The sequence below is a fragment of the Enhydra lutris genome, unplaced genomic scaffold (genome assembly GCF_002288905.1).
Source record: "Enhydra lutris kenyoni isolate GAN:26980312 unplaced genomic scaffold, ASM228890v2 scaffoldscaffold60, whole genome shotgun sequence".
Lineage (NCBI taxonomy): Eukaryota > Metazoa > Chordata > Mammalia > Carnivora > Mustelidae > Enhydra > Enhydra lutris.
The window spans coordinates 10,700,818-10,724,943 of NW_019154144.1; the positions used below are offsets into that span (position 1 = coordinate 10,700,818).

The following is a 24,126-nucleotide window of genomic DNA, read 5'->3' on the forward strand; positions in this document are numbered from 1 at the left end:
GAAGTTGAATATGTGTGTGTCAAACCGAATCATATTGGATCCCAAAGGTCTGGACACGAAGGCTGAGGTCAATCTCTTAATCCAAGCCAATCTCTTAAGCCAAGCCAAGAATCTCTTGCCAAGCATTCAGTTCTAGGTTTTGGTAAACAACTTCCTTTGCCTAAAAATTCTGCATTAAGATTCTTTTTTTTTTTTAAGATTTTATTTATTTATTTGACAGAGAGAGAGATCACAAGCAGGCAGAGAGGCAGGCAGAGAGAGAGAGAGAGAGGAGGAAGCAGGCTTCCTGCTGAGTAGAGAGCCTGATGTGGGGCGCAATCCCAGGCCCCTGAGATCATGACCTGAGCCAAAGGCAGAGGCTTTAACCCACTGAGCCACCCAGGTGCCCCAATCTGCCTTAATATTCTTGAGGGGAATTTTTACTGACTCCCGTCTGTGTGTCTGTGTATGTGCTCCTGACTCTCATAAAGTCTGACAAGTGCCCCATGTAGTTGCTGAGCTTTTTTTTTTTAACTAGAACTAAACTCAGGGGACAATTCCTCTCTCTATTGTTTTCCCTCAAAAGCAAGATAGGATAACCACTTCCTACCGCCTCCCTGAGGGGATCTTGTACACACCTGTGTAATTGCGGTTCCATGTTTTAACATGGCTGCCTCCCTGTTAGACTGCTTCTTGAGGGTCGGGCCTTCTGTTTGTCTAGCATATCCTCTCACATACAGCATGGTCCTTGCCCTTAAAGATGGAAACTAGGAAGGAAGGAAGGAAGCAAGGAAGAAAGGAAGGGAGAGAAGGACAAAGGGAGGCAAGGAGGGAGGAAATTGTATGTAGCATGTTTCAAAAGCAATGCTGTTCATAATACTTTATTTGATAGACATTTATAATGCACATTGTCTGTTTTCCCAGAACAGTTGAAAGACCCAGTTTAAAAAAAAAAATGCATGTAGCTAATATGGTATAACCAGAAATTGTGAAAACACAATCTACACAGTTGCTTAACTAGGTCAAAACACATTTTCCTTCTGTCTCATTTCTTCGTAAAGCAACCAACCCTTTTCTTTACTAACTGAATAGCTCAAAACCACTTGCCAGAGGCAGAAAAAACAGTGACTGAAAATGTCTGCATCAGCGACCTGACATTCAAGGAAGCTCATGGGAATTGCCCCTAGAGAGCGTCCTTAGGTCCACACCCTGTGCAAGCCCCTGACAGCCTCCAGCCTCCGGGAAGGGTAGGCGGGATGGGCCTGGGGAGAGTCCTGAGGTTCTGAACTCAGGAAACAACGAAGTACTCATCCTGGCCTGAGGAGTTCTAAGGTCTTGCGGTTTGTGCTATTTCTTTCCTCTTTCTTTTTAAGATTTTATTCATGCATTTGAAAGAGAGAGAGAGAGAGCATGAGCAGGGGGAAGGGGAGAAGCAGACTCCCCTGCTGAGCAGGGACCCAGATGTGGGGCTTGATCTCAGGACCCCGGGATCACAACCAGAGCCCAGGGCAGACGCTTAACAGACTGAGCCACTCAGGCGCCCCTGTGCTGGCTACTTCTTATTCACTTCTGTGAACATTGTGGGTGGTGGGGCATTCTGGTCGCTGTCTCTAGTCCCCACAGGGTGCACTGTGTTCACATCATGCCCTTCCCTCCTCGTGCTGGCACGTCTCCTCCTCCAGGGCCTTATTGGACACACAACAGGTCTGAACGGTTGCATCTCCATTTAGGAGACATAATTTAAACACCATGAACGTTGTGAGGTGCAATTAAAAATATCACTCCAGGCTCCTGGGTGCTCAGTCTGTTAACCATCTGCCTTTAGCTTGGGTCATGACCTCAGGGTCCTGGGTTTGAGTCCCATGTCAGGTTCTCTGCTCAGAGGGGAGTCTGCATCTCCCTCTCCCTCTGCTGCTCCCCCTGCTTATACTCTCTCTCTCTCTTTCTGTCTGTGTCAAATTAATAAATAAAATCTTAAAAAAATATATAAATATGAAAGTCTCAGTCCACAGACGAGCTGGGCAGAGCCATTCTTGCTTAGGTAATGGTCTGATAAACTAGGTCTTCAGGGCCCCTGATGGAAAAGCTAGACACCACTTCACAGGCTGTACCAGGTTCTCCAAGGAAACTGCCAGAGAACTCCAGAGCAGTCATGGGCAGAAAGTTTCTAATTCAGAGTCAGATGTAGATGCTTAATTTGATGTAAATGAGGTTCTGATAGATTCTTTGAGATATAACCAGGTGCCAGACTTCAAAATGTGAAAATATTAAGAGTGAAAAGAATAGTGACAGTTCCTAGGCACTCGTTACTTGCCAGGCACAGTGCGGTGAGTTTCCCAGGAGGCAAGCACGGGTATCACCTCTGGTTAACAGATGAGGGAACAGAGGTTTAGAGATTAGACATTTGTCCAGCTAGTAAGTGACAAAAACAGGTGTCCAACAGCTGCTAGTCCATGGCCTTATACTCCAACAAGGCCAGAGTTTAAAACAACAAATAGGATGATTTAATAAAAACAAAACAAAACAAAACAAAACCCCAAGATGTAAAACCATAGAACAGGAAAGGTCAGAGCAACTTTGTCAGGGACCCTGAGAGTGAGCGAGTGGGGTTCTTGCTAGGTCAAAGGTGAACTGTCTTGAGAAACCTGCTTTGCCTACCCCAGTCTAGTTTCTGTCTAGACCCCACCCCCCCGGGGGCGGGGCACATTGGCAACAGCTGACAGATGCTCAGGAAGAAAGATCAAATGCCCTGGGGTAGACATTCAGAATTCTAGACCATCATTTTTGTCTTGTGACTAGAACTGTCTTAATAAAATCAGAATTTTATCTTCAAGTCCTTTAACTCCTACCTTTAGAAAATCAGTTATGGAGGGACTGAAGGTTTTCATTATGTAGAGGTTACCACTGGCCACCCCCACAGCTCAACTGTTTATCTGGTAATTCAATACTGTCCATTCCTGCTTCTACTTCATATGCTCCCGTCAGCCGACATTCCCACCACGAAGTCAACAAACTCCTTGCGTTTCTAATGCATAACCCTCTGCCAAAACGTATGGACCATACTTTTAAATTAGCAGCTCTTTTCAAAAATCATCGACAGAGTGACATTTTGTTCTTTTTGTTTGAAAATAGATTTGCATGTATATCTTTCTTTGGGAAGAATGTGTGTTCCTATTTTAAGTCAAGACACTGTAGGTATACTCATATATTATAAGTATTAGAGGAGCATGCTGTTTACATTAGTGTCCATCACTTATCTCTTGTGGAAGTTTAGGTTTTTCTAATAAGAGAAATGAGGAAGCCATGCTTGTATTAGTAAATATAGCTGAAAAGACAATGTAGGCTACTCCCTATAGAAGAGAAAGAAAATACTTTTCTATTTCTTCATTTGTACTAATATTCACTTCCATTTCTCACTCAGGGTACCCCATTTTCTCAGTAGGGCATCCATGATATCTACTGAGGTCACTAAGCTCTCCGGTGGTGAGGACTGTAACAAGCTGGGACTCTCCACGGCTGATCAAAGTGGTGAACTAGAACCGTGTGTGTGAACAGGGTTAACACGGATGTTTGCTCTATGCTTCCATATAGCTCTCTCTAGCTTTTTGTGTCTTAACTTAGTTTTTGAAGAGCAAATTCAGGAGCCCTGGGCCAGATCTCCTGAATAATAATCTTTGAGACTTAGGTCCGACTTCCTGTATTTTTAATAAGCAATACAATGTGGGGTGGGAGGGGCTGTGGTATGATGATTTTAATGCTGGAGAGGTTATCAGCAATCTTTTAATGTATAAGTTATCTCTTGCATTGCCTCCAAAACACCGCAGTATGTCATAAAAGAGATCCATTCCTTGCAATACAAACAAACAGAAATTAGAAATTCGAATCTGTTTTTGCTTGAACAGAGCAGATAGATTTTATGTTTTGTAGTATTTCTCCATGTGGAGGGAATTCGCAGCACAATTTCCAAACTAGTTTCCTGGGAAACTTCCTTTGACTCCCATTAGAAGGCCTTCCTGTGCCCCACCTCTAACCCCTGCTATACCGTCTGCAGGAGACCCCAAGGTAAACTGAGGGAGAAATCGCCACACACAGTATGCAATGATTTGTGTTCATCTTGTTCCAGATGGTTCTCTTCTCAAAAATCATCGGACAGATAAAGAAGATTTAGGATTTAGATTTCAAAAGACATCAAATTTATACTTTCTATATAATACGGCTTGAGTAATTAATGTGTCATGTCATGTTCCAAAGAATCTTCCTGAAGATTGATATTCCCAGACACAACTACAAACCCATGTTCCAACAGGAAGCCCAATGTAAGCCTGTGGATGAAGTTCCTCAGATAGAATACAGCTCTCACATTCATTCAGTCATGCAACAAATATTTATTGGACACTAACAGTGAGACAAAGGCGGTGCTGAGAGAGTAAGAAAGACGTGAACTTTGTCCCTAAAATAACAACAGTCCAGTGATGAGCATCAGACAATGAACTCATTGCAACTCTAGTCACAGGAGGGTCTGTTGAGAGGCTCACGTCATCTGAGGAGTCACTGATGGCTTCCTTGAAGTGGTGGCCTCCATGACACTAGGGTTTAGTTATGCCCAGAGAGGTAGAGAACATGTTCTAGACCAGGAGGACACATGCTACAAGGCACTTGCCATCTCGGCCAACGGAAGGAACAGAAAGGAGGACGAGGTAGCCCAGCACAGTAGATTAGGAGAAGTTATTGAGGCAGGGAAATGGCTAGGTCTGTGGTTTTGACTGTTTCACCTGTGTGGAAAATGGGTTTACCAGACAGCAAGAGAGGACCCAGGAAGATGAGTTAGAAGTACGCAGGTAGGAGGGATACACTGTCTGCAATGTGTTTTCTAAATGTTACATATAAATACACATATATATGTACATGATATTATATAAAATATTAGGTTACAGGTAACTACATACGAATATATGCAAAATTATTAAAATTTCCACCCTAGAGGTGGCTACTTAACATTCGATTTACCCTCATCAGACATCCACTCCCCAGAGGCAGCTGCAACAAATGTCTTCAAATATCGCCATTAAGCCTTCCCCATAGTGTCTGTTCAGTGGCATAGGAATGCTAGAGGGAATATTGCATTGGTGAAAGGAGAGGCATTTGGAATTTATGAATTGACTCTGGGCAATTACACAGCCTCTTCTATCCTCTGAACCCCTTCTACCTCCTCAGAATCTTATAAGCCCTGTAGCCTCTCTCATCTTTTTGAGGAGCCTAGACTAGAAACCAGACTCTTGTCGCACTTCCTAGCAGAGGATTCTGATCTAAAAGAAGGTGAGCTAAATCCTGCTGCTAGAAGACAGCAGTCACATCTACTGGAGGGAACCCTTCAGCCCGTGTACTTTCCAAAGTGCCGGAAGTCCAGCTAAGTGGGACAGATTGTATGACAGTTTTCGCTTTTACTTGTAAACAAATGCTTGCAATGTGTGGCAGAATCTGGTCAGAGACTTGCTTTAATTGTAACATCCCATCTGGTGGCACGCGTGTGGAGGAGGAGATTTACAGCTCTCACGAATCTCCAAATATCCTAAACTAGCGATAGTTTGCAACAAGAACCCGAACACAGGATTGGAAAATTTGGCTCCAGTCAGATACCATTCACTGGATTAAGATAGTCTGTGTGGAGATGGAGAAAGACAGAACTTCCTCCGGGGTGGATTTGATGTGGATGAGGGAGGCTTCTGTTGGGAGCAGCTTGGTTCGTAGCAGTGTGATACAGGGAGACAAGGAACGCTGGTGATGGACTGGTTTGGGAAGAAGATCATTTATTCCCTTTGGGCCGGTGGGTGTGATATGGAGTTTGCTGAATGGAGATGTTGCACATGGCTTGGCGTAGGAGAGGTCTGGTGCTGAAGATGTACCTGTGGGCGCCTTGAGATTAGATGTAATTAAAGCCCCGGGAGTACATGAGCTTTCCCAGGGAGATAGTGGTTTGGAAGAGAAGGAGACCTTGAAGAACTCCAACGTGCACAGTCTGAGCGCCGGTGCACATAAATCTGTAAGGATTTTGGTGTTACCACTCTAGCTAATATGTGGCATTTTACGTAATATTAGAACCGAGAGCAGATTCAGTTTTCAACTAAGAATTGCCTATATTTGGAAAAAATACTTGCCCTGGAGTATATGTGTCAGTGGCACATTTAAGCAACAAAATTGGGACACAGAACCACTCTGCAGGAGAGAAAGAGAATTTATTATTTTTTTGTAAAGAAAGGAAGAGGATAGAGGAGGGAGCCCAATGAAGACAGTGGCTGGCCGGATTATTGGAACTCCACTGTGGAAGCACAGCTAAACAAATGTTCTCGTGTTTCCCTTCAAGTTGCTTGTGATGCTGCATTGTAAACCTCTCCTCCCTCTTCACCTGATGAAGCTTCCAAAAAAAAAAAAAACCCTAAAAATCTCAAATTTTTACTGTGAGTGCTCTTCTTCCTTTTAGAAACCAGAAAAGCAGAGTTTCACTTCAGGGGCAAAGAACTAAGGGACTATGGCAGTCTGTGGGTCCTTCAGGGGTAGCCTCTGAAAACATCCTCCCAGAAATATGCAGAAATGTGGGGGCTGGCTTTGAATGTTAATAGACTGTGGAACTGAAGGGTTTGTTTTTCATGGATTTTGATAGGATAGGCTTATCCATCATCTCATCCCTGGACTATACATTTTTAACTGTTCTTTGTATTATTTTAAAATTATTTTTGAATAGGTTGCAGTCACGAGTTTGACAATTCAAAGGTCCCATAAAGTAGGTCTCCTTCCCACCTTTGTCTCTTATCCAGAAGCAACCATTATCATCTCTTTCTTGCTTATCTTTCTAGAGATATTCCTTTTGTATAAAGAAAATACATGGCTCTTCTTTAAAAATGATCTTAGAAATTATAGCACACAGTATAAACTCCTGGGCATCTTGCTCTCTCTCTCTCTCTCTCTCTCTCTCTCTTTTTGTAAAGATTTTATTTATTTATTTGACAGAGACAGTGAGAGAGGGAATATAAGCCGGGGGAGCGGGAGAGGGAGAAGCAGGCTTCCGGCTGAGCCGGGAGCCTGATGTGGGGCTCTATCCCAGGAGTCCGGGATCATGACCTGAGCAGAAGGCAGCCATTTAATGACTGAGCCACCCAGGCACCCCACTCTTCTTTCTTAAAAGACCCTGAATATCTTTCTATACCAGTACAGAAATGCTCCTTTTAAAACGGTGGTCTAGTTTTCTACATTCGAATGGACCATAATTTATTTAAAGAGTTCCCTACTGGTCATCCTTTAAGTTGTTTCCAGACTTCTCCTACTATTGAAAAAGCCTCAGTGAAAACCTCCTCCATACATCATTTGGCACATGTGCGAATTGAAATGGTTCTTCTTGCCAAAAGAATTTAAAGCTCCCTTATCATGACAAAAGGCAGACCGCGGAGGAGGCAGGTGCCAAGGAGAACACAGAGGGAGGCTCAGAAAGCTCAGCTTAGAATCTCAGACAGCTGCAGCAGCAGCATCACAGCCGGCATGTTGCAGAGCAGGTGGAGGAAAGCAAAGCACTGTAGAGAAATGAACCGATAAAGACATAACGACTAGAGATCAGTGTTTTAGAAGAAGACATTCTAAACCATGTAAGACCTCACGGGGCAAAGCAATGTGAATGACACAGAAGACAAACTCAATCAGCAAGAACCATCCCCTTGCTTTCCTTAGAAAAGGGTGAACAGTGGGTCTTTGGGAGAAACCGGAGGCGAGGATCAGAAACTGGGTTTATGTCTAGCATTTACAATCACGTATGGACATACGTGTCAAAAGATACACGTGTTACAAGATTTGTAACAAATCTTTTTAGATGCTTTATAAAATCCAGAGTTCTTTCACTTCTCTCTTTTTAAAAGGACTTTGTTTATTTGAGAGAGAGAGAGAGAGAGCACGAGTTGGGGGGTGAGCCAGGAAAGGGTCCCCACTGAGAAGGGAGCCCGACGAGGGGCTTGATACTCGATACTAGAACCCTGAGATCATCACCTGAGTCAAAGGCAGATGCTCAACGGACTGAGCCATCCAGGCTCCCTCAGGTCCCTTAATGTTGTTACAGACCTACTTAGAATGCTCGGACTCTCCTTTACTATTAATCAAAACTCCAGGCCTGGAATGAAACAAACCCAAAGCTAATGATGATAACAAAAATTAACATGTCTTAAGGGCTTATCACCTGCTGAGAACTACACAGAGCTCCTCAAGGTCTTGTGTTATCTTCATAAAACTCTAAGAAGGTAAGGTTATTCAGATTCTACAAATGAGGAAACGAAGGGTAAGAAATTTGCACAAGTTCACAAGACTAATGCATGATGGAATCAAGATCTGAACTTGGGCACCTTGAGTCAGAAACTCTTAAACACTGATGTGCAAATGACATTTTAGCCAAACTAAAGCATCTAAGTCCATTGCCAATAGCTAGCCCCAACCTATCCATCTCTTTCTGTTAGCTCCATCCTTAACCCCAAGCTGCCTCCGAGACCTGGTGTTTGTCAGTCAAGTGGCTGGGAAACCAACCACTCACTAACTTGCCTTGAGCAAATAATCATTCATTCTCCCGAAGTGCAGAAAAACAGCCCTTAGAAACAGTGTCTCCTAATGAAGCTTATTTCTGTGTGTTCTACAAGTTAAACATTCATTTTTTAAAAATTATTAGTAGTAGCATTATGGTCTAATGTATGTCCACAGAGCTGCAACAAAGAGTATTTTTGAAGATTTAAAGGAATAGAAAAACTTAAGGCTCATAGTAAAGGAGAAAATAGGTCAGCCTTAGACACATCACAGCGTATGATGGTGGTTTGTGATCAGCAATCACTTTTTAAATAAATGAATAATTAGAAGAAAAATACCAGGCTATCAGAAGTCATAAAAAGAGCATTCTGGGTGAGCCAAACAAAGTTTCAGGCAATCATACATAGAAGGCACAGCATAATCTTCGAAACGGGACCAACAACAGTCCTTTCCCAGATCCCAGAGAAATGGCAATTATGAAAGTCGTTAAGAAAAAAACAAAATAGAATAGAACTCTTTCCAGATCCAATTGCTGCTGGAAGTAATTTACAGTCAGTGTGGTCACAGATGGCCTCATAGCATGGCGTTCTCTCCTTGCTCTTGTTCGTATTAAAATATTCTCCTTTCTCACTATTGCCTAAAATTTACTTCCAGATGTGAATATTTACTTTAACTACCCCTTAAGTACTTAAGACTTGGAATACAGAACTAAAGAAGACTTGGACTATAAGACTATTGTTCTCTTTCTACAGTAGGTGAATTTCTCCAGGGAAAATTTGCTTATTTTCTCATTGACCCCCGTTGCTATGTGTCAGTGCAGTGACCCAGTTCATGGCATCCTTTTGCCTTGTTCTGGGGAATTAGGGCAGTCCTGTTCCCTCTGGAGGTGACAGGCAATCTCTTCTAGGTCCTGTGAGCTTGCTGGAATCTGATGGTTGTGTTTCCATTAAGGCTCTCTTGAGATACCTCATCCATTTTGAGAGAAAGCCTGAATCAGAGAAGGGTACGTGAGGAACATTTGAAGCTTGGACAAATTCACTCCAGTCACCAAAGTCTGCAAAACAATCTCACAAGGACCATTTTGCTTTTTAACAAACATGATGAATGAATTCTATCTTTCATCTTTCCTTCCAGCTAGGTTTCTTTTTCCTTTTATAACATAAGGGCATATTTAATGTATACCACTGGAGGAGTTTGGACATAGGCAGGTACCTATGATCTCATCACTGCAATCAAGGTAATGAACATAGCCATCCCCTCTAAAGATTTCTGCGTATCCCTTTTGTATGTGTGCGCATACTAAGTATGTTTTACGTGAGATCTACCGTATAAACACATGTGTAAGGATGGTCAACTACAGACACTGTATTGTATAGCAGATCTCCAGAGCTCATTCATCATGGGGGTGGGGGGCTATAATTTTATACCCATTGAACAGCAACTCTTCCTTTTCCCCTACCCTTGACAGCTGAATTCCTTGCAAGGCCATTCTATTATTATCTCTTCTTCCTCATCTCTTATTCACTCTTCCACCCCTAACAATTTCAGTTCCACCCACCACTCTGCAAAATTGCTCTCTTCAGAGGGAGTTACTCACCTTCTAGTTGTCCAATAAAATACATACAGCTGGACTCTGGCAAGACATTGGCCATAAATGCTATTGAGAACGTTCTTCTCAAAATTCTCTTCTCTTCTCTTCCATTGGGGTCTGTGACATGATTGCTCCTTCAATAGAGATCCTACTCTTTAAATGATGATGTGTCCTAAGGTTTCTCTTGCATTCATGTCTCCCCCACCCACCCAAGTATCACAAGGTTTATTGATAGATACAAGTATATAAGAGGTGCCTGGGTGGCTCAGTGGGTTAAAGCCTCTGCCTTCAGCTCGGGTCATGATCCCAGGGTCCTGGGATGGAGCCCCGCATCGGGCTCTCTGCTCAGCAGGGAACCTGCTTCCTCCTCTCTCTCCCTGCCTGCCTCTCTGATTACTTGTGATCTCTGTCTATCAAATAAATAAAAATAAAATAAAATAAAATAGAATCAGGGCATGAACATGACTTAAATTAAGTACACTTCATTTCAATATGGAAATCAGAGGGCCAATTCTATTTCTCACCATGTGCTTCACACCCACAAAACCACTTCAAAGGCATTAAATGATCTCTCCAGACTCGTCAATTTTGTGCAAGTAAATGATGTTTCTTTTAAAAAGATTTGTGCACTTGCCCAGGCTCAAGGATATTAAAAGCTAGCACACAAAGCCCATTACTAGAGGTAGAAACACACAGGAATATACTATTATAACCATAACCGTCAATTAGAGTCAAGAATTTTTGAGTCACAACCAAATGGATAATCAAATATTGCAATGACTCAAGAATTACTGAGCCAAGTATTTTTCTACAGTATTTGGTGTTGTGGTTCAGTCTTCTAACTCAAAAACCTAGGATAACTGGAGGCAAAGAACGTTCTTGAAATAGACTACCTCTGCTTGAGAACTTATGAAGTGGTTATTGCAGGCTGCTAATATGCTATCTAAACATAAAAGCTACTCCTAAAATATTTGATGGTAGACTATGATTAAGACATTACACTACAGAGGGCACCTGGGTGGCTCAGTAGGTTAAAGCCTCTCTGCCTTTGGCTCTGGTCCTGGGATCAAGCCCTGCATCGGGCTCTCTTCTCGGCAGGGAGCCTGCTTCCCTTCTTCTCTCTCTGCCTGCCTCTCTGCCTACTTGTGATCTCTAAATAAAATCTTAAAAAAAAAAGAAGCCACTACACTACAAAAAAACAAAAACAAAAAACAAAGAAAAACCTTATGCAGAAGGAAATCATAACCACGTGCTTCTGCTTTAAATATAATGAAAACCATCCTGCATTCGTTTCTTATTAATGCCTGCATGGTCAAGGATATTGCCTGTTTCTGTTATTTCTAGACGTCAAATTTCTCCTGAGTCTAAGGCCTTGATTTTCAACTACCCATTAGGCATCCCCACCTGGATGTCCCACAGGCACCTCATACACAAGTCCTTCACGACCTTGATGTTTTCTTTCATATTGTGTCTCTGGGTGTGGCCTTCCACACTGGAGACCACAACCACCTCTGCTCTCATCCTTCCCATTTACTGTATCTCAACATCAATTGATTCTCTTTTCTCTGATCTGTCCCATCCTCTCCACTTGCATGAACTTTGCCTACTTTGGTGCTCACCTGATGACATCAACCTATTTGTTCACTTCCTTTTCCTAAGACTTAGACCAGAGAAGTAGCTCAAAACTCATTGTTGGTAAGATGAATTCAATGTAGCAATCCTTCTCTCCACCTCTGCCGCTCAGGGACTCCCCACCATAGTAGCTCCGGGGATCTTTGTAAGCCACACGAACCTGTAGTCAGGCCACATCCCCCCACTTCCCATGTCAAATGCTTCCACCACCTCCATGATCAGTTGTCACCTTCTCAGCATGGCCTACAGAGCGCTCCTTGCCCTTCCACCTCATGTCTAGCCTCATCTCACACCGTGGACCGAGGCATCCTCCCTGCAGCCCTAGAAGACCGCAGACAGCACCAGAGCTTACTAAGGACCTCCCCCCTCTTTTTAGCAAGGTGTGAAAGGCATAGGATAATGTAGAGACTTCAACTGCGCAGATGGATTCTGGAAAATGTGTACATCTGTAACTACCATCACAATCAACATATGGTACATCTCCATCACCCCAGGAAGTTCCCAGTGTCCTCACCAGTTACTGCCTTCTGGTTAATCACTGCTCTGATTTCTGTCTCCATATATTAGTTTTTTTCCCCCCATATGTTAGTTTTGCCTGTGTGTTTGGCTTCTTTTGTTCAACAAAGAATCTGAGGTTCATCTGTGTCATCATGTATACCAGAAGTTCATTTCTTTTTAATTGTGGAGTAGCATTCCACTATTTAAATATACTCCAATTTCTTTATGTACTGGCAGACCTTTCAGTTGTTCCCAGTTTGGGATTATTATATATCAGACTGAAATGTACGTTTGTATACAACGTTTTTGTGGACAGAGATTTTTTTTCTTTTTGGCCTAAATACCTAGGAGGAGGATTAGTTTGGTTAGCTTCATAAGAGACTGCTTAACGGTCTTCCAACCATGCATCTCTGTGCTTGGTAGTGTTGGGTGTTAACATTTTTATTTTGGTCATTCTAGTGTATGTTCAGTGGTGTTCCATTGTGGCTCTATGTCGCATTTTCTTCTGCACTAAGGATGCTGGGGACCTTTCCAATATGATTGTTGGCACCTGTATATCCTCTTTGGTGATATATCCCATTCAAGTTTTTATCTGCTTAACGAATCTGAGTTGTTCATTTTTTTATTACTCATTTGCTAGATACGTAACTTCCAATCTCCTTTTTCACTTTCTTAATGTCTTTTGAAGAGCAGAAAATTGTAATTTCTCATCTTTCTTTTTCTATTCCATTTTAATTTGTCTGTGCAGGATTCCTTACCCAGGAGGAAATACCCACCCCCCACCCTATCTTGAGAATCATTTGACATCACAGGATATGGAAATCACTGATTTTCTTCTTCTTTTTCCCCCACAAGCTTGGGACCCACTTGAGAGCAGGAATTGTGTTTTATGGAGTTCTTTATATCAAATGGGATACCTAGCAAGTAGCAGGTGCTCAAGGACAATTTATTACCCAAATACACAAATGAATATGTTGAAAATCAAAAGAGTTGGTTCAATTTCATCAGTTAACTTTTTCGCATGTCATTTTCTGAAAACAAGGAAAACTCCCACTTACCTCACAAGCGTGTCCAAGCAAAAAATTCTTTATGAGGTCATGGAAATGAAGGGGTTCTTGCCCCTTCAGTGTACCTCAGTAAGCTGCCTGTGAATAGACACATTTCACAGACTTTATTATTGGCGCTGCTGTTATTATTATGAATCCTGATTTTTATTTGAAAGAAAGTACATGTAATTTCTTTTGGTAATTCTTAATAATTTAGATGCTCCTTATGAAATCCTGGGACATCTCGAACCAAAACCACAAATGACTAGTTAGGATTCGAGACACAAGGGTTTGCCATTTGACTGCATCCTGTTGGATTGATCAGCTTTTTATTCTAGTGAGGTTCACTAATGTCTAAAATCATATGGGTCACATAAAAATGACAATGTCGTCATTATATCTGTCCAAGAAATAACGTTAGTGAATTCCATAGAGAACTCCCACATGATAATGGGAGTTAAGAAGTCATAATACTATTCTGACAGGAAGGTGCAGTTAAAAACATTTGAAAAGCACCAGCAGTAATGAAAATGATGGGCTCATTGAGGAGCAAAGTGTAATCTCCTCTCGGCAGGAAATCACAGAGTGGAGAAGCCCCTGCTCTGAGGACAAAGAGACACAATCAAAGGACATTCAGCCCATTATGAATTAAGCATCTGAGAGCAGAATGACTTTTTCCATAGCAACAAAGCCTTCGAAAGTCCAGAATTTTATTGGCCAGACTCTTGTATTGTTCTTCCAGGCCAGCATGAATCCTCACACTGGAAGATTAAAAGTACCAGAAGCAAGTGTGACATTCAGGTATTCAGGCTCAGTTGATAAATATGTATAGAAAGAATAGAAAATGTAGTTACACGTATAAATAACCAGAACGCTCAATTCCCCAATTCGAAAAGTACGCAATTTATAAGTAATTGAAACTTAAGTTTTAAGGATTTGATTTAGTAACTCAGTGTTGCCTAATAAAATAATATATCGATTACCCAGGATGCAGTTTTTGCTCCTCAAAGTGTTGGTTCTGCTATGGGGTGATGGAAAGATCCAAATCCTTCTCTTTAGTCAAAGCTTTACGCTGGGAGCAGACATGTGAGAGAATCTTTCTCCAACGGCCAGGAACCCTAAAACACAGTGGTGTGAAACTGCCCCCAGCCCAGAAGTACTAAAGAAGCACAAACCGTGTTGAAGGTGGAGTGGACACAAGTCACAGGTGGCTTGTCATGACATTGGCATCACCCTGGACACCGCTGGCCCAGACACCTCTCCAACCATGACCTGGCTCTCGTTACCCTAAACCATGTCCAACTATTGTCCAGATTCTCAAAGTCAATCCAAAATAGAATTGAAATTCTCTCATAAGAATTCGGTCATGATTTAAATGTAGTTAGAATTCTAGTTGCAAAGAATTTAAGTTGAAAGCAGGAGCTCTTACCTACCTTTAATACCTTGTGTGCCTAGAACAATGCCTGGTTGGGTGATTAGAGAGAGAATTAATGGGAGGACTTAGAGGCAAAGGAAAATTTATAGGACTGTTGGAGGTGAAAGGCTATATTTAGAAAATTAAAGAAGCAAACCCAGCAACCGAATTAACATTCCATGACTCATTTAACTATTGATCAAAGAGAATTTATTCACAGAGTTTTTCAAATACAAACAAAATAGCACTTAAAAATTTTTTTATACAAAATGAATATCGAAATAAATGTGGTACAGCACAGTACAATAATGAACAAAAGAAAACAAGATCTAATGAATGGAAAATGTCTCTCATTACTCTCACTCCTTCAACTGAATTCTCTTCGTGTCCATGGATAGGAAGTTGCCTCTTTACTTCATAAGAATATCATAGCAGAAGCTACTCAGATAAGGAAATCTTGCATATTTTTGAATAATATTGAAATACAAAGGCTTAACTATAAATGTCTGCATAAACACTGAGCACATGTCTAGGGCATAACGAGTTTATGCAGGATATACAAAATACTGATAGGGTGGCTTATTGGTCCATTTATTAGGTTTAATGTATGCTTTATAAAGTGATAATACTGTATTTTAAGTGTACATTAAAAAGAAAACAGAGGAGTAATGCACCACTAACCCTCCCATACAATCTGTGTGACAATGGCTATGTTTGTGCGTAGGCATATGTGTGGATGCGTATATGTCCGTATGTGCTTTCAGAAGCGACTTGACCTGCAGGGAACATCTGTGGGTTACCCTGCTTCCCAATGTAACACTGTTTCTTCTAGCCCTTTTAATTTTCATAGTCCTCATCTTTAAAAAAAAAAAAAATCCAAAACCCTTGTTTGCATATATAGGTTTGTTTGGCGTGTGCATGTGTTCTACATTAACAATACTCTGTGGAAGAGAAACACCCAACACCCTACAATATTTTTTGCCTTTGGTCCATCTTCTCTCTTTTCCCATGTTCTCCATTTCTTTTGCAAATACTGTACAACCCTTTGACACTATGTAATGTTGACCACTCCATTGGGTTTCGTTTCATTAGCACGGTATGGATCAGAGAACCACCATTCCACCTTTTGATAGTAGCTGCATGTTTCAGTCTCTCCAGACACCTTTGGCCTATCTTCTCCTCTGTTTGCTCTCGGTGGCTCCATGTCAGTAGGGGTACTGCTTCTGTTTCTTGCCTGAGAAGCAAGCCAGCCATGTGCACAGCAGCATGGCGGTGGCGGCCCCTGCTACCGTGCAGTAGTAGGCCCAGCCGATCTCACACTTCCCTAGGGACACAGGAGAGGGAGAGAAAACAGAGAGAGATCAGGGTGATTTTTCAGGATGCTCTGTTATTTCTCCCCATGTGTATGTTCCTGGATACTGCAGCGAAACTGAAATTAAAAGTGTACACCAACATTAAAAGTATGGTGTACTCACTCCAATGGAATGATAATGCTGAAAGCTATCTGAAGACTGAAGAAAGCCAGAATGGTTGTGTGCACTTCAGAAGGACCTCAGGCCCACGCCTCCTGCTCGCGAAGAGGATAGAAGCCTATTCTCTTCCACCAGTGCCCACTCTTCTGGCTAAAGAAAAGGAGGAACGACAGCAATCAGGATAGGGGGGATGGAAGTATTAGTTCTAACTGAAATCATTCAAACGGATATGCACAATGAAAAAAAAATCAAAATGTAGATACAGTCCTTCTGCAAAGGGGTCAGTCTGAGGAGGAGATCCATTTGAAGGATGATGCTAAAATGAATACTGCTGTTTTTATAAAATTGCCAAATGATTTACATTCTACCTTTTGAATTGAAGAACAAAAATTCCCAGGTTCTTTGGGGGTCAATACTTACCTTTAAATTAAAACATCATAAATGAGAACATAATGAAAAGGGTTCCAATGGGCCCTGACCTGTCAGAGTTGGATTAGTATTCCTGGTAATAACAACATACCCACAATACTAAAAATATAATTAGTAAAAGAAAGCAGCAATAGTTATTTTAATTTCAGAGAGAGCAGACTTCAAAGCAAGAACAGTTATCAGGGATAAAGAAGGGCATTACACAATGATAAAGGAGTGAATTTTCCAAGAAGACATAATAGTCTATAATGTGTGTATACCTATCAACAGAGCATCAAATTACATGACACAAAAACTGACAGATTTCAAGGAGAAATAGATAAATCCATTATCATAGTTGGAGACTTCAACACCCTTCTATTGGAAATTGACAGATCCAGCAGCCAGAAAAAAATCTGAAAGGACACACTTGTTATCAATCAACTGAATATAACTGACATCTACAGACTACTTCAACCAACAACAGCAGAACACATGTTCTTCTCAAGGTTATATGGAATATACAGAAAGATGTCTGGGCCACAATACTCACCTTAAAACACTGAAAAAAATAGAAAACAAAAATTTTCTAAAATGGAGTTAAACCAGAAATCAGTGACAGAATCATCACTGGAAAATACCAAAATCTGTGGAGATTAAACAACACTTCTAAATAACAGAGGGCCAAAGAAGAAATCTCAAAGAAATGAAAAAACAGCTTGAGCTAATGAAAATGAATAGTTTGAATTAAATGAAAGTGAAAACACAACTTATCAAAATTTGTGGACTGCAAGGGAAACAGTGCTTAGAGAGAAATGAATGGCATCAAAAGCATATATTAGAGAAGAAGAAAGATCTACAATCAATAATATAAGTTTCTGCCTTAGGAAACTATAAAAAGAAGAAAAAAACTCAAAGTAAGCAGAAGAAAATAATTGAGTTAGAGCAGAAATCATTAACATTCTATGAGATCATCACTGCCTTAACACCAAAATCAGACAAAACACAAGAAAACTACAAATCATTATTTTCATGAACATAGATAAAAAAAATTCTCAACAAACTATTAGCAAATTGAATCCAACAATGTATAAAAAGAATTATACACACAACCAAGTATAATTTATCCCAAATATAAACGGCTAGTTCAGTATTCAAAAGTCAATTAATATACTGGGGTGCATGGGTGGCTCAGTTGGCTGAGTGTCTGATTCTTGGTTTTGACTCAGTTCATGATCTCAAGGTCATGGGATCCAGCCTCATGTCAGGAATCCACACTTGGCAGGGAGTCTGCTTGAGATTCTCACCCTCTTCCCGGCCCCGAGGCTCTGTCTCTCTAAAATGGGTAAATTAATCTTTTTTAAAAAAGTCAATTAGGGGCACCTGGGTGGCTCAGTGGGTTAAGCCTCTGCCTTTGGCTCAGGTCATGATCTCAGGGTCCTAGGATCAAGCCCCGCATTGGGCTCTCTGCTCGGTAGGGAGTCTGCTTCTCCTTCTCTCTCCCTGCCTGCCTCTCTGCCCACTGTGATCTCTCTCTCTCTCTCTGTCAAATAAATAAATAAAATCTTAAAAAAAAGTCAATTAATACAATGCATCATATCAAAAGACTAAAAGAAAAAAAATCACATAATCATATCGATAGATGCAAAAAAAAAGGATTTAACAAAAATCCAAAATCCACTCATAATTTAAAAAAAATTCTCAGTGAACTAGGAATAGAGGGAAACTTTCTCAACTTGTCAAAGAACGTCTAAAAATATTTATAGCTAATATATCTAATGGTAAGAAATGTAAAGCTTTTTATTTTCAGATTAATTCTCATTAGTGCCTGTAAGAAATTCAGAAGAATTTTGAGGGGCTACCATTTCAATGATCTTGATGAAACTATTTAGATATGGTTATCATTAAACTTCAATAAGAAAGCCCAATAATTTATTAATACCTTCAGGGTAAAAGAAATGGCAGAGGAAGACTGCTCCATTGTACTGTGCTGTGCCTTTCCCACAAGGTAAGGATATCCCCTCTCATCACTCCTTTGCAACATTTTACTGAAGGTTCTAGCTAATGCAATAAGGCAGGAAAAGAAAATAAAAGGTATACAGATTGGGAAGAAGGAAATAAAACTGCCTTTGTAGTTGACATGATATGGAAAATGTGAAAGAATCCACAAAACAAAACAAAACAAACAAACAAACAAAACACTCCTGGAACAAATAAGCTATTATAACAAGGTTGCTGGATATACAAGGGCAATATACAAAAGTCAACTGCTTCCTATATACCAGCAATGAACAAGTGAAATTTGGAATTTAAAAGATAATACCATTTACATTAGCACCCCCAAAATGAAATAATTAGGTATAAATCTAATAAAATATGTAAAATATTGATATGAGAAAATCTACAAAACTGATGAACAGAATCAAAGAACTAAATAATTGGAGAAATATTCCATATTCACAAATAGAAAGACCTAACAGTATCAAGATGTTGGTCCCTCCCAATTTGGTTTATAGATTTAGTGCAATTCTATTCAAAATCTCAGAAAGTTATTTTGTGGATATTGACAAACTGATTCTAAACTTTATATGAAGAGGCAAAAAGGCTCAGAATGGCCAACATAATATTGAACAAAATTCAACAAAGTTCAACACAGCTAGAGGACTGATGCTACTCAACTTCAAGACTTACTATAAATCTCCAGTAATCAAAACAGTGTGGTAATGGAGAAAAAACAGGCAGATACATCAGTGGAACAGAACAGAGAGCCCAGAAATAGACCCACATAAATACAGTTAAGTGATCTTTAACAAAGGAACAGAGATGATAAAATGAAGCAAAGACAGTCTTTTCAATAAATGGTGCTACAATATCTGGACATCCACATGCAAAAAAAAAAAAGAACAAAAAAACTGGACATAGACTTTACAGTCTTCACAAAAAATAATCAAAACTAGATAAGACCTATAGGTAACACTTAAAACTACAGAACTCCTCAAAGATAACATAACAGAAAACCTAGGTAACCTTGAGTATGGTAATGACTCTAGATATAACTCAACCCATAAAAAGCACAATCCATGAAAGAACTAGTTGAAAGGCAGAACATCATTGAAATTAAAAAAAAAACAAAAAACCAACTCTGCTCTGTGAAAAGCAGTGTTAAGAGAATGAGAAGAGAAGCCACAGAGTGGGAGAAAATATTTGCAAAAGATATATCTGATAAAGGAATCTTATCCAAAATACACAAAGCACACTTGAAATTCAACAATAAGAAAACCACCAACCTGATTTTAAAAATGGGCCAAAGATCCTAACAGACACTTTACCAAGGAAGATATATAGACTGCAGATAAGCATATGAAAGACAAGATACTCAGTATTATATGTCAAAAGGGAATGGTAAATTAAAATGAGATACCGCTTTATACTTATTAGAACGACCAAAATCTGGAACACGGACACCAACAAATGCTGGTGAGTCTATGGAACCAGAGGAACTCTCACAATTGGTGGAGAGGATGCAAAATCAAACAACCACTCTAGGATACAGTTTAGTGGTTTCTGATAAAAGCACACATACTCTTACCATATAATCCAGCAATCAAACTCCTTGGTATTTACCTAAAGGAGCGAAAAAGTTACATCCACACAAAAATGTACACATGGATCTTTTTAGCAGCTTATCCATAATTGCCAAGACTTTAAAGCAACCAAGATGCCCTTCAGAGCCAGGACTCAAACTTGGGTTCCATGTTCAAGAGTAAGAAGTCATTAAACCAGAATATCGTATTTGAATTAATAAAATAAGTTTCTGCATTCATTTGTCCTCCCCTTCCCAAATTTTTTACAGCATTCAAATTATTCTTTTTGTGTGCGTGGAAGGAAGGCCTCTATATCTTTCATTGAACACTGTCTTTTCTGCTCTAATTGTCATCCTTCTTTTAGCCAGTCTTAACGATCTCATCAGAAAATGCTTTAACAATTGCCCTCTCTTTTCTTTTATCATTTATACATTACATTAGATACAAACACATACACCTAGATATTTAGATTTCAGTCATTGAACACATAAACCATAGATTGAAAGCTATACCTTTTTTTTTTTTTAACAAGTCAGTCGTTTTCTCTTGTTCACTAATGACTTTTCTCTTGAAAAATACAAAGACTGTTAAGTGTAGCATGCGATTTGACTTCGTATCCTTGCTCCATTTCCAGATAAGAAGGTGAGGTCAGGCAAGCTAAGTAAGTCATTGGCTTGGGGTCACCATAAAGCAACAGCAGGAAGATTAAATCGAGGGCCTCCACATCTCAAGAGAACACACTACCTGGGGCCACAGACAATAGGCCATGTGCAGTCTTGACCCTGGGTGTCATCCTTGATTTCTCCCTTTCCATATTGAATATTAATAACCATTTAAACACAGCAAACGTGCATTGACTACTTGCTCTGAATTGTTAGAAGAGCTTTACATGGAGTAAATACTAATGCATTGAATCCTCATAGGAACATGATGTGACAGGCAGATTCAGATGGGGAAACTAAAGCCAAGAAAAATGCAATAACCTGCCCAAAGACTCGCACTTAGTCAGTGGCAAGTCCGTTGCCTCTCTCCAAAATGTATCCTCTGCACTACCACTCCTCAAGTGTCCACCTGCACCCTCATGAGGTCTTACCTTTCATCACTGCTCTCCTGTCTTCCCTGCTTCTGCTATGGTATCATCAACAGCAAAGCAGGCAGCTATCGTTGTAAAAATAAATTGTGTTAAGACCCTGCCTCACTTAAAATTTCCTAATGGATTGTCAAACATCCATCTCCTTCCAATGGCCTATCAGGACTTGAATGAGCTGTTATCTGCCTACTTTTCAAAACTCATGGCCAACTTCCCTCTTGTCTTTTTTCTTAATAGGCTGGGCTGCCCTCTCTGGACCTCATGAGGGTTGTTGCTGGCTTGGTGCTTCATGCCCATTATTCCTTCTACTCAGAAAGCTCTACTCCAGGTCATTAGGCAGCTGGTTCCTTCTTAATGGTGGCTACGTAAAGATATGCCCTGCCCCCCACCTGCTTCATCAAAGTCACAATACTCCTCTGCCTCACTTTATTGCCTTTGTAGCAAGTACTTACCAAGGTTTGTGACTACCGTGTGTGTGTGTGTGTTTGTGTGTGTATGTGTGTGTGCCTGTGTGCACATGGGTGTGTGTGTGTTTAATTTCAGTCTCTCCCACTAGAATGAAATCTTCAGTTAGGGGAGATGTTTGTGTATTTTGTTCCCTACTCTACCCCTGCAACAGTGCCTGGCCCATAGTAGGAACTCACTAAATGAATGTTGAATGAAAGGGAAAGAAAAAGAAAAACAGAAAGAAAGAGAGCAAAGTAGGAAAATAGCCAGTCCTTGAAAAACAGAGTAAATCTGGAATTTTATTATAAGAATAACTCTCAATTATTTATTATAAAAATAACCGTAGTCATGTTTTGGCATGGAACGTTTGGAGAGAAGTTGCCAAACTAATTTTATAGCATTTACAGCCTCATACAGAGTGTGTTAATTGAACAGATTAATAGATCCTGAAAGATCACATCTCCACCTTGGGGTGGGTCTCACGGGCACAGTGACCTCCATCAATACTCATGGATGTACTAGGTATTTTTCAAGGGTAACAGAGTCCCCCTCAGGGATCAAATTTTCTGATAACCATCCGCAAAGGTGTCTAGGGAATAATCTCCACTTGTAAGTCTCAGGAATAATCTCCATTTTGAATTATTCTTCATCTGGATTAAATAAATCTAGGAGGGAGAATTAATGGGTAGCTGAGAGATGGCAAATAATTTAGAACCTTTCAAGAAGTCAGCAAAATTTGTGGGCAATCCATTCAGCCTAGGGCTCATAACATGGAACACAATCAATCATTCATTAATAACAAGGTATTGACCTACACCAGTTCCATGACCTAACAGGAAAAGCTAAGGACATAATTCTTTATTAATTATTGGACACTTATTCAAGAAAAAGTACCTGTTAAGGGCAGTTGATTGAAAATAGTCCATGTAACAGTAGCCATGTGTATTAAATAAAGATGAAAAAGAAGATACTGGGCGCCTGGGTGGCTCAGTTGTTAAGCATCTGCCTTTGGCTCAGGTCATGATCCCAGGGTCTTGGAATCAAACCCTGCATCAGGCTCCCTGCTTGGAGGGAAGCCTGTTTCTGCTTCTCCCACTCCTCCTGCTTGTGTTCCTTATTTCGCCATCTCTCTCTCTGTGTCAAATAAATGAATAAAATCTTAAAAAAAAAGAAAAAAAGACAAAGAAGATACTAAAAAATTGACTACTGAGGACCTGGGAGAGAGAGAATCACTTATTTTTTTCTCCAGGGAAGTTAAAGGAATATAGGGACTCTTAACTGGCAAGGCTGGTAGCAGATGGTATAGATATTCTACCGAATTCCTTTATACCCTTTAATTGGTCCTGAGTTCTCACCCTTAGCTTCTGATCGTGCTCTGCTCCTAATAGCTACCCTTGCAACCCTCTTCAGAGGACCCATGAGTGTGGAGCCTCCTTGCCCCATACTCTCAGAGAGCTTAAGTGCCCCCTGGTGTGGCCAGTAGCCAATGACTGACTGGTGTAGGAGTACAAAAGTCGGTTTTCTCACCTCCAGGTGAGGCAAACTCTGTGGTGGAATGAATGTTCCAGAGCCCCAGTGAGGGTGAGGCTGGGACCTCACTGCAAATGGCACCCTTGCCTAGGCATTTACCCCTTCGCTACCTTACTTCCCATTTCCTTACTGGTTTCTTGCATATGAATCCTCTTCTCAGCATCTGCTCTGGGAAACTTGATTTAAGACAAGAGCAAGTGAACACAATCTCTCTTGTTTTTTCTTTCTCATAATAAAGGTTTTCGAGGTTTCAACTGTCAGAGGCTTAACCACGCCACCCATCTACCCAACCTACCCAGGCTCTGCTGTCGCTGAAAGACCCACAGGATAGAGTCTTCAGTGACTCTGAAAAAGAAAAAAAGAAAAAAAGAAAAAAAAATCCCTTATGACTTATATAGCCCTTTGACAAAGTCCTTGAAACAGGCAGAGTGGTCTCCCTCTGGGAGCTCAGCAGCTTCGTCCTTACTACTCTGCTAAGGGCAAATGGCAACTGTAGGCTAACATTATCCCAACCCTCTAGGATCCTGTGAGTCTACTTAAACATACAAAAATTCCTTTGGAAACTTCCTTTATCACTACCCCCTAAGATATATGTTAGCCATCATCCCCCAAGCATATGGCCCACTGATTTACATCTGAAGGGTCTCATGATTAGGGTTTTAGGAGACAGTAATAAATGACCTTTTCCTAACAATAGCTAGGCCCCTCAAGGTCCTAGAAACCTTGCTTCCAAAGTTCCTTAGAGACTGACTTACGCTATCCCTAACCCCTTCCCAACTTGAAGGCAGATAATTGGCCACTCCTGACCACTTCAGGGCAGTTCTTTTTGCCTACGGGTCCTGTCCCCATGTTTTAATAAAGCCACCTTTTTTCACTGAAGACATC

The 24,126-nt window shown here is 40.6% G+C and overlaps 1 protein-coding gene across 2 annotated transcripts in view; it reads right to left on the reverse strand.

Moving 5' to 3' along the window:
* Positions 1-14,903: 14,903 nt before the first annotated feature.
* The window catches only part of LOC111158556 (LHFPL tetraspan subfamily member 6), a 237,095-nt gene continuing 227,872 nt past the window's right edge, over positions 14,904-24,126 (reverse strand). Inside the window, exon 4 of one of the 2 annotated variants that reach the window (XM_022520658.1) lies at positions 14,904-16,034. In XM_022520658.1, the coding sequence (XP_022376366.1) occupies positions 15,916-16,034 (119 nt within the window). In that variant the 3' untranslated portion in view covers positions 14,904-15,915. The remainder of the gene's footprint in view (positions 16,035-24,126) is intronic. The other variant, XM_022520657.1, reaches the window with a different exon arrangement.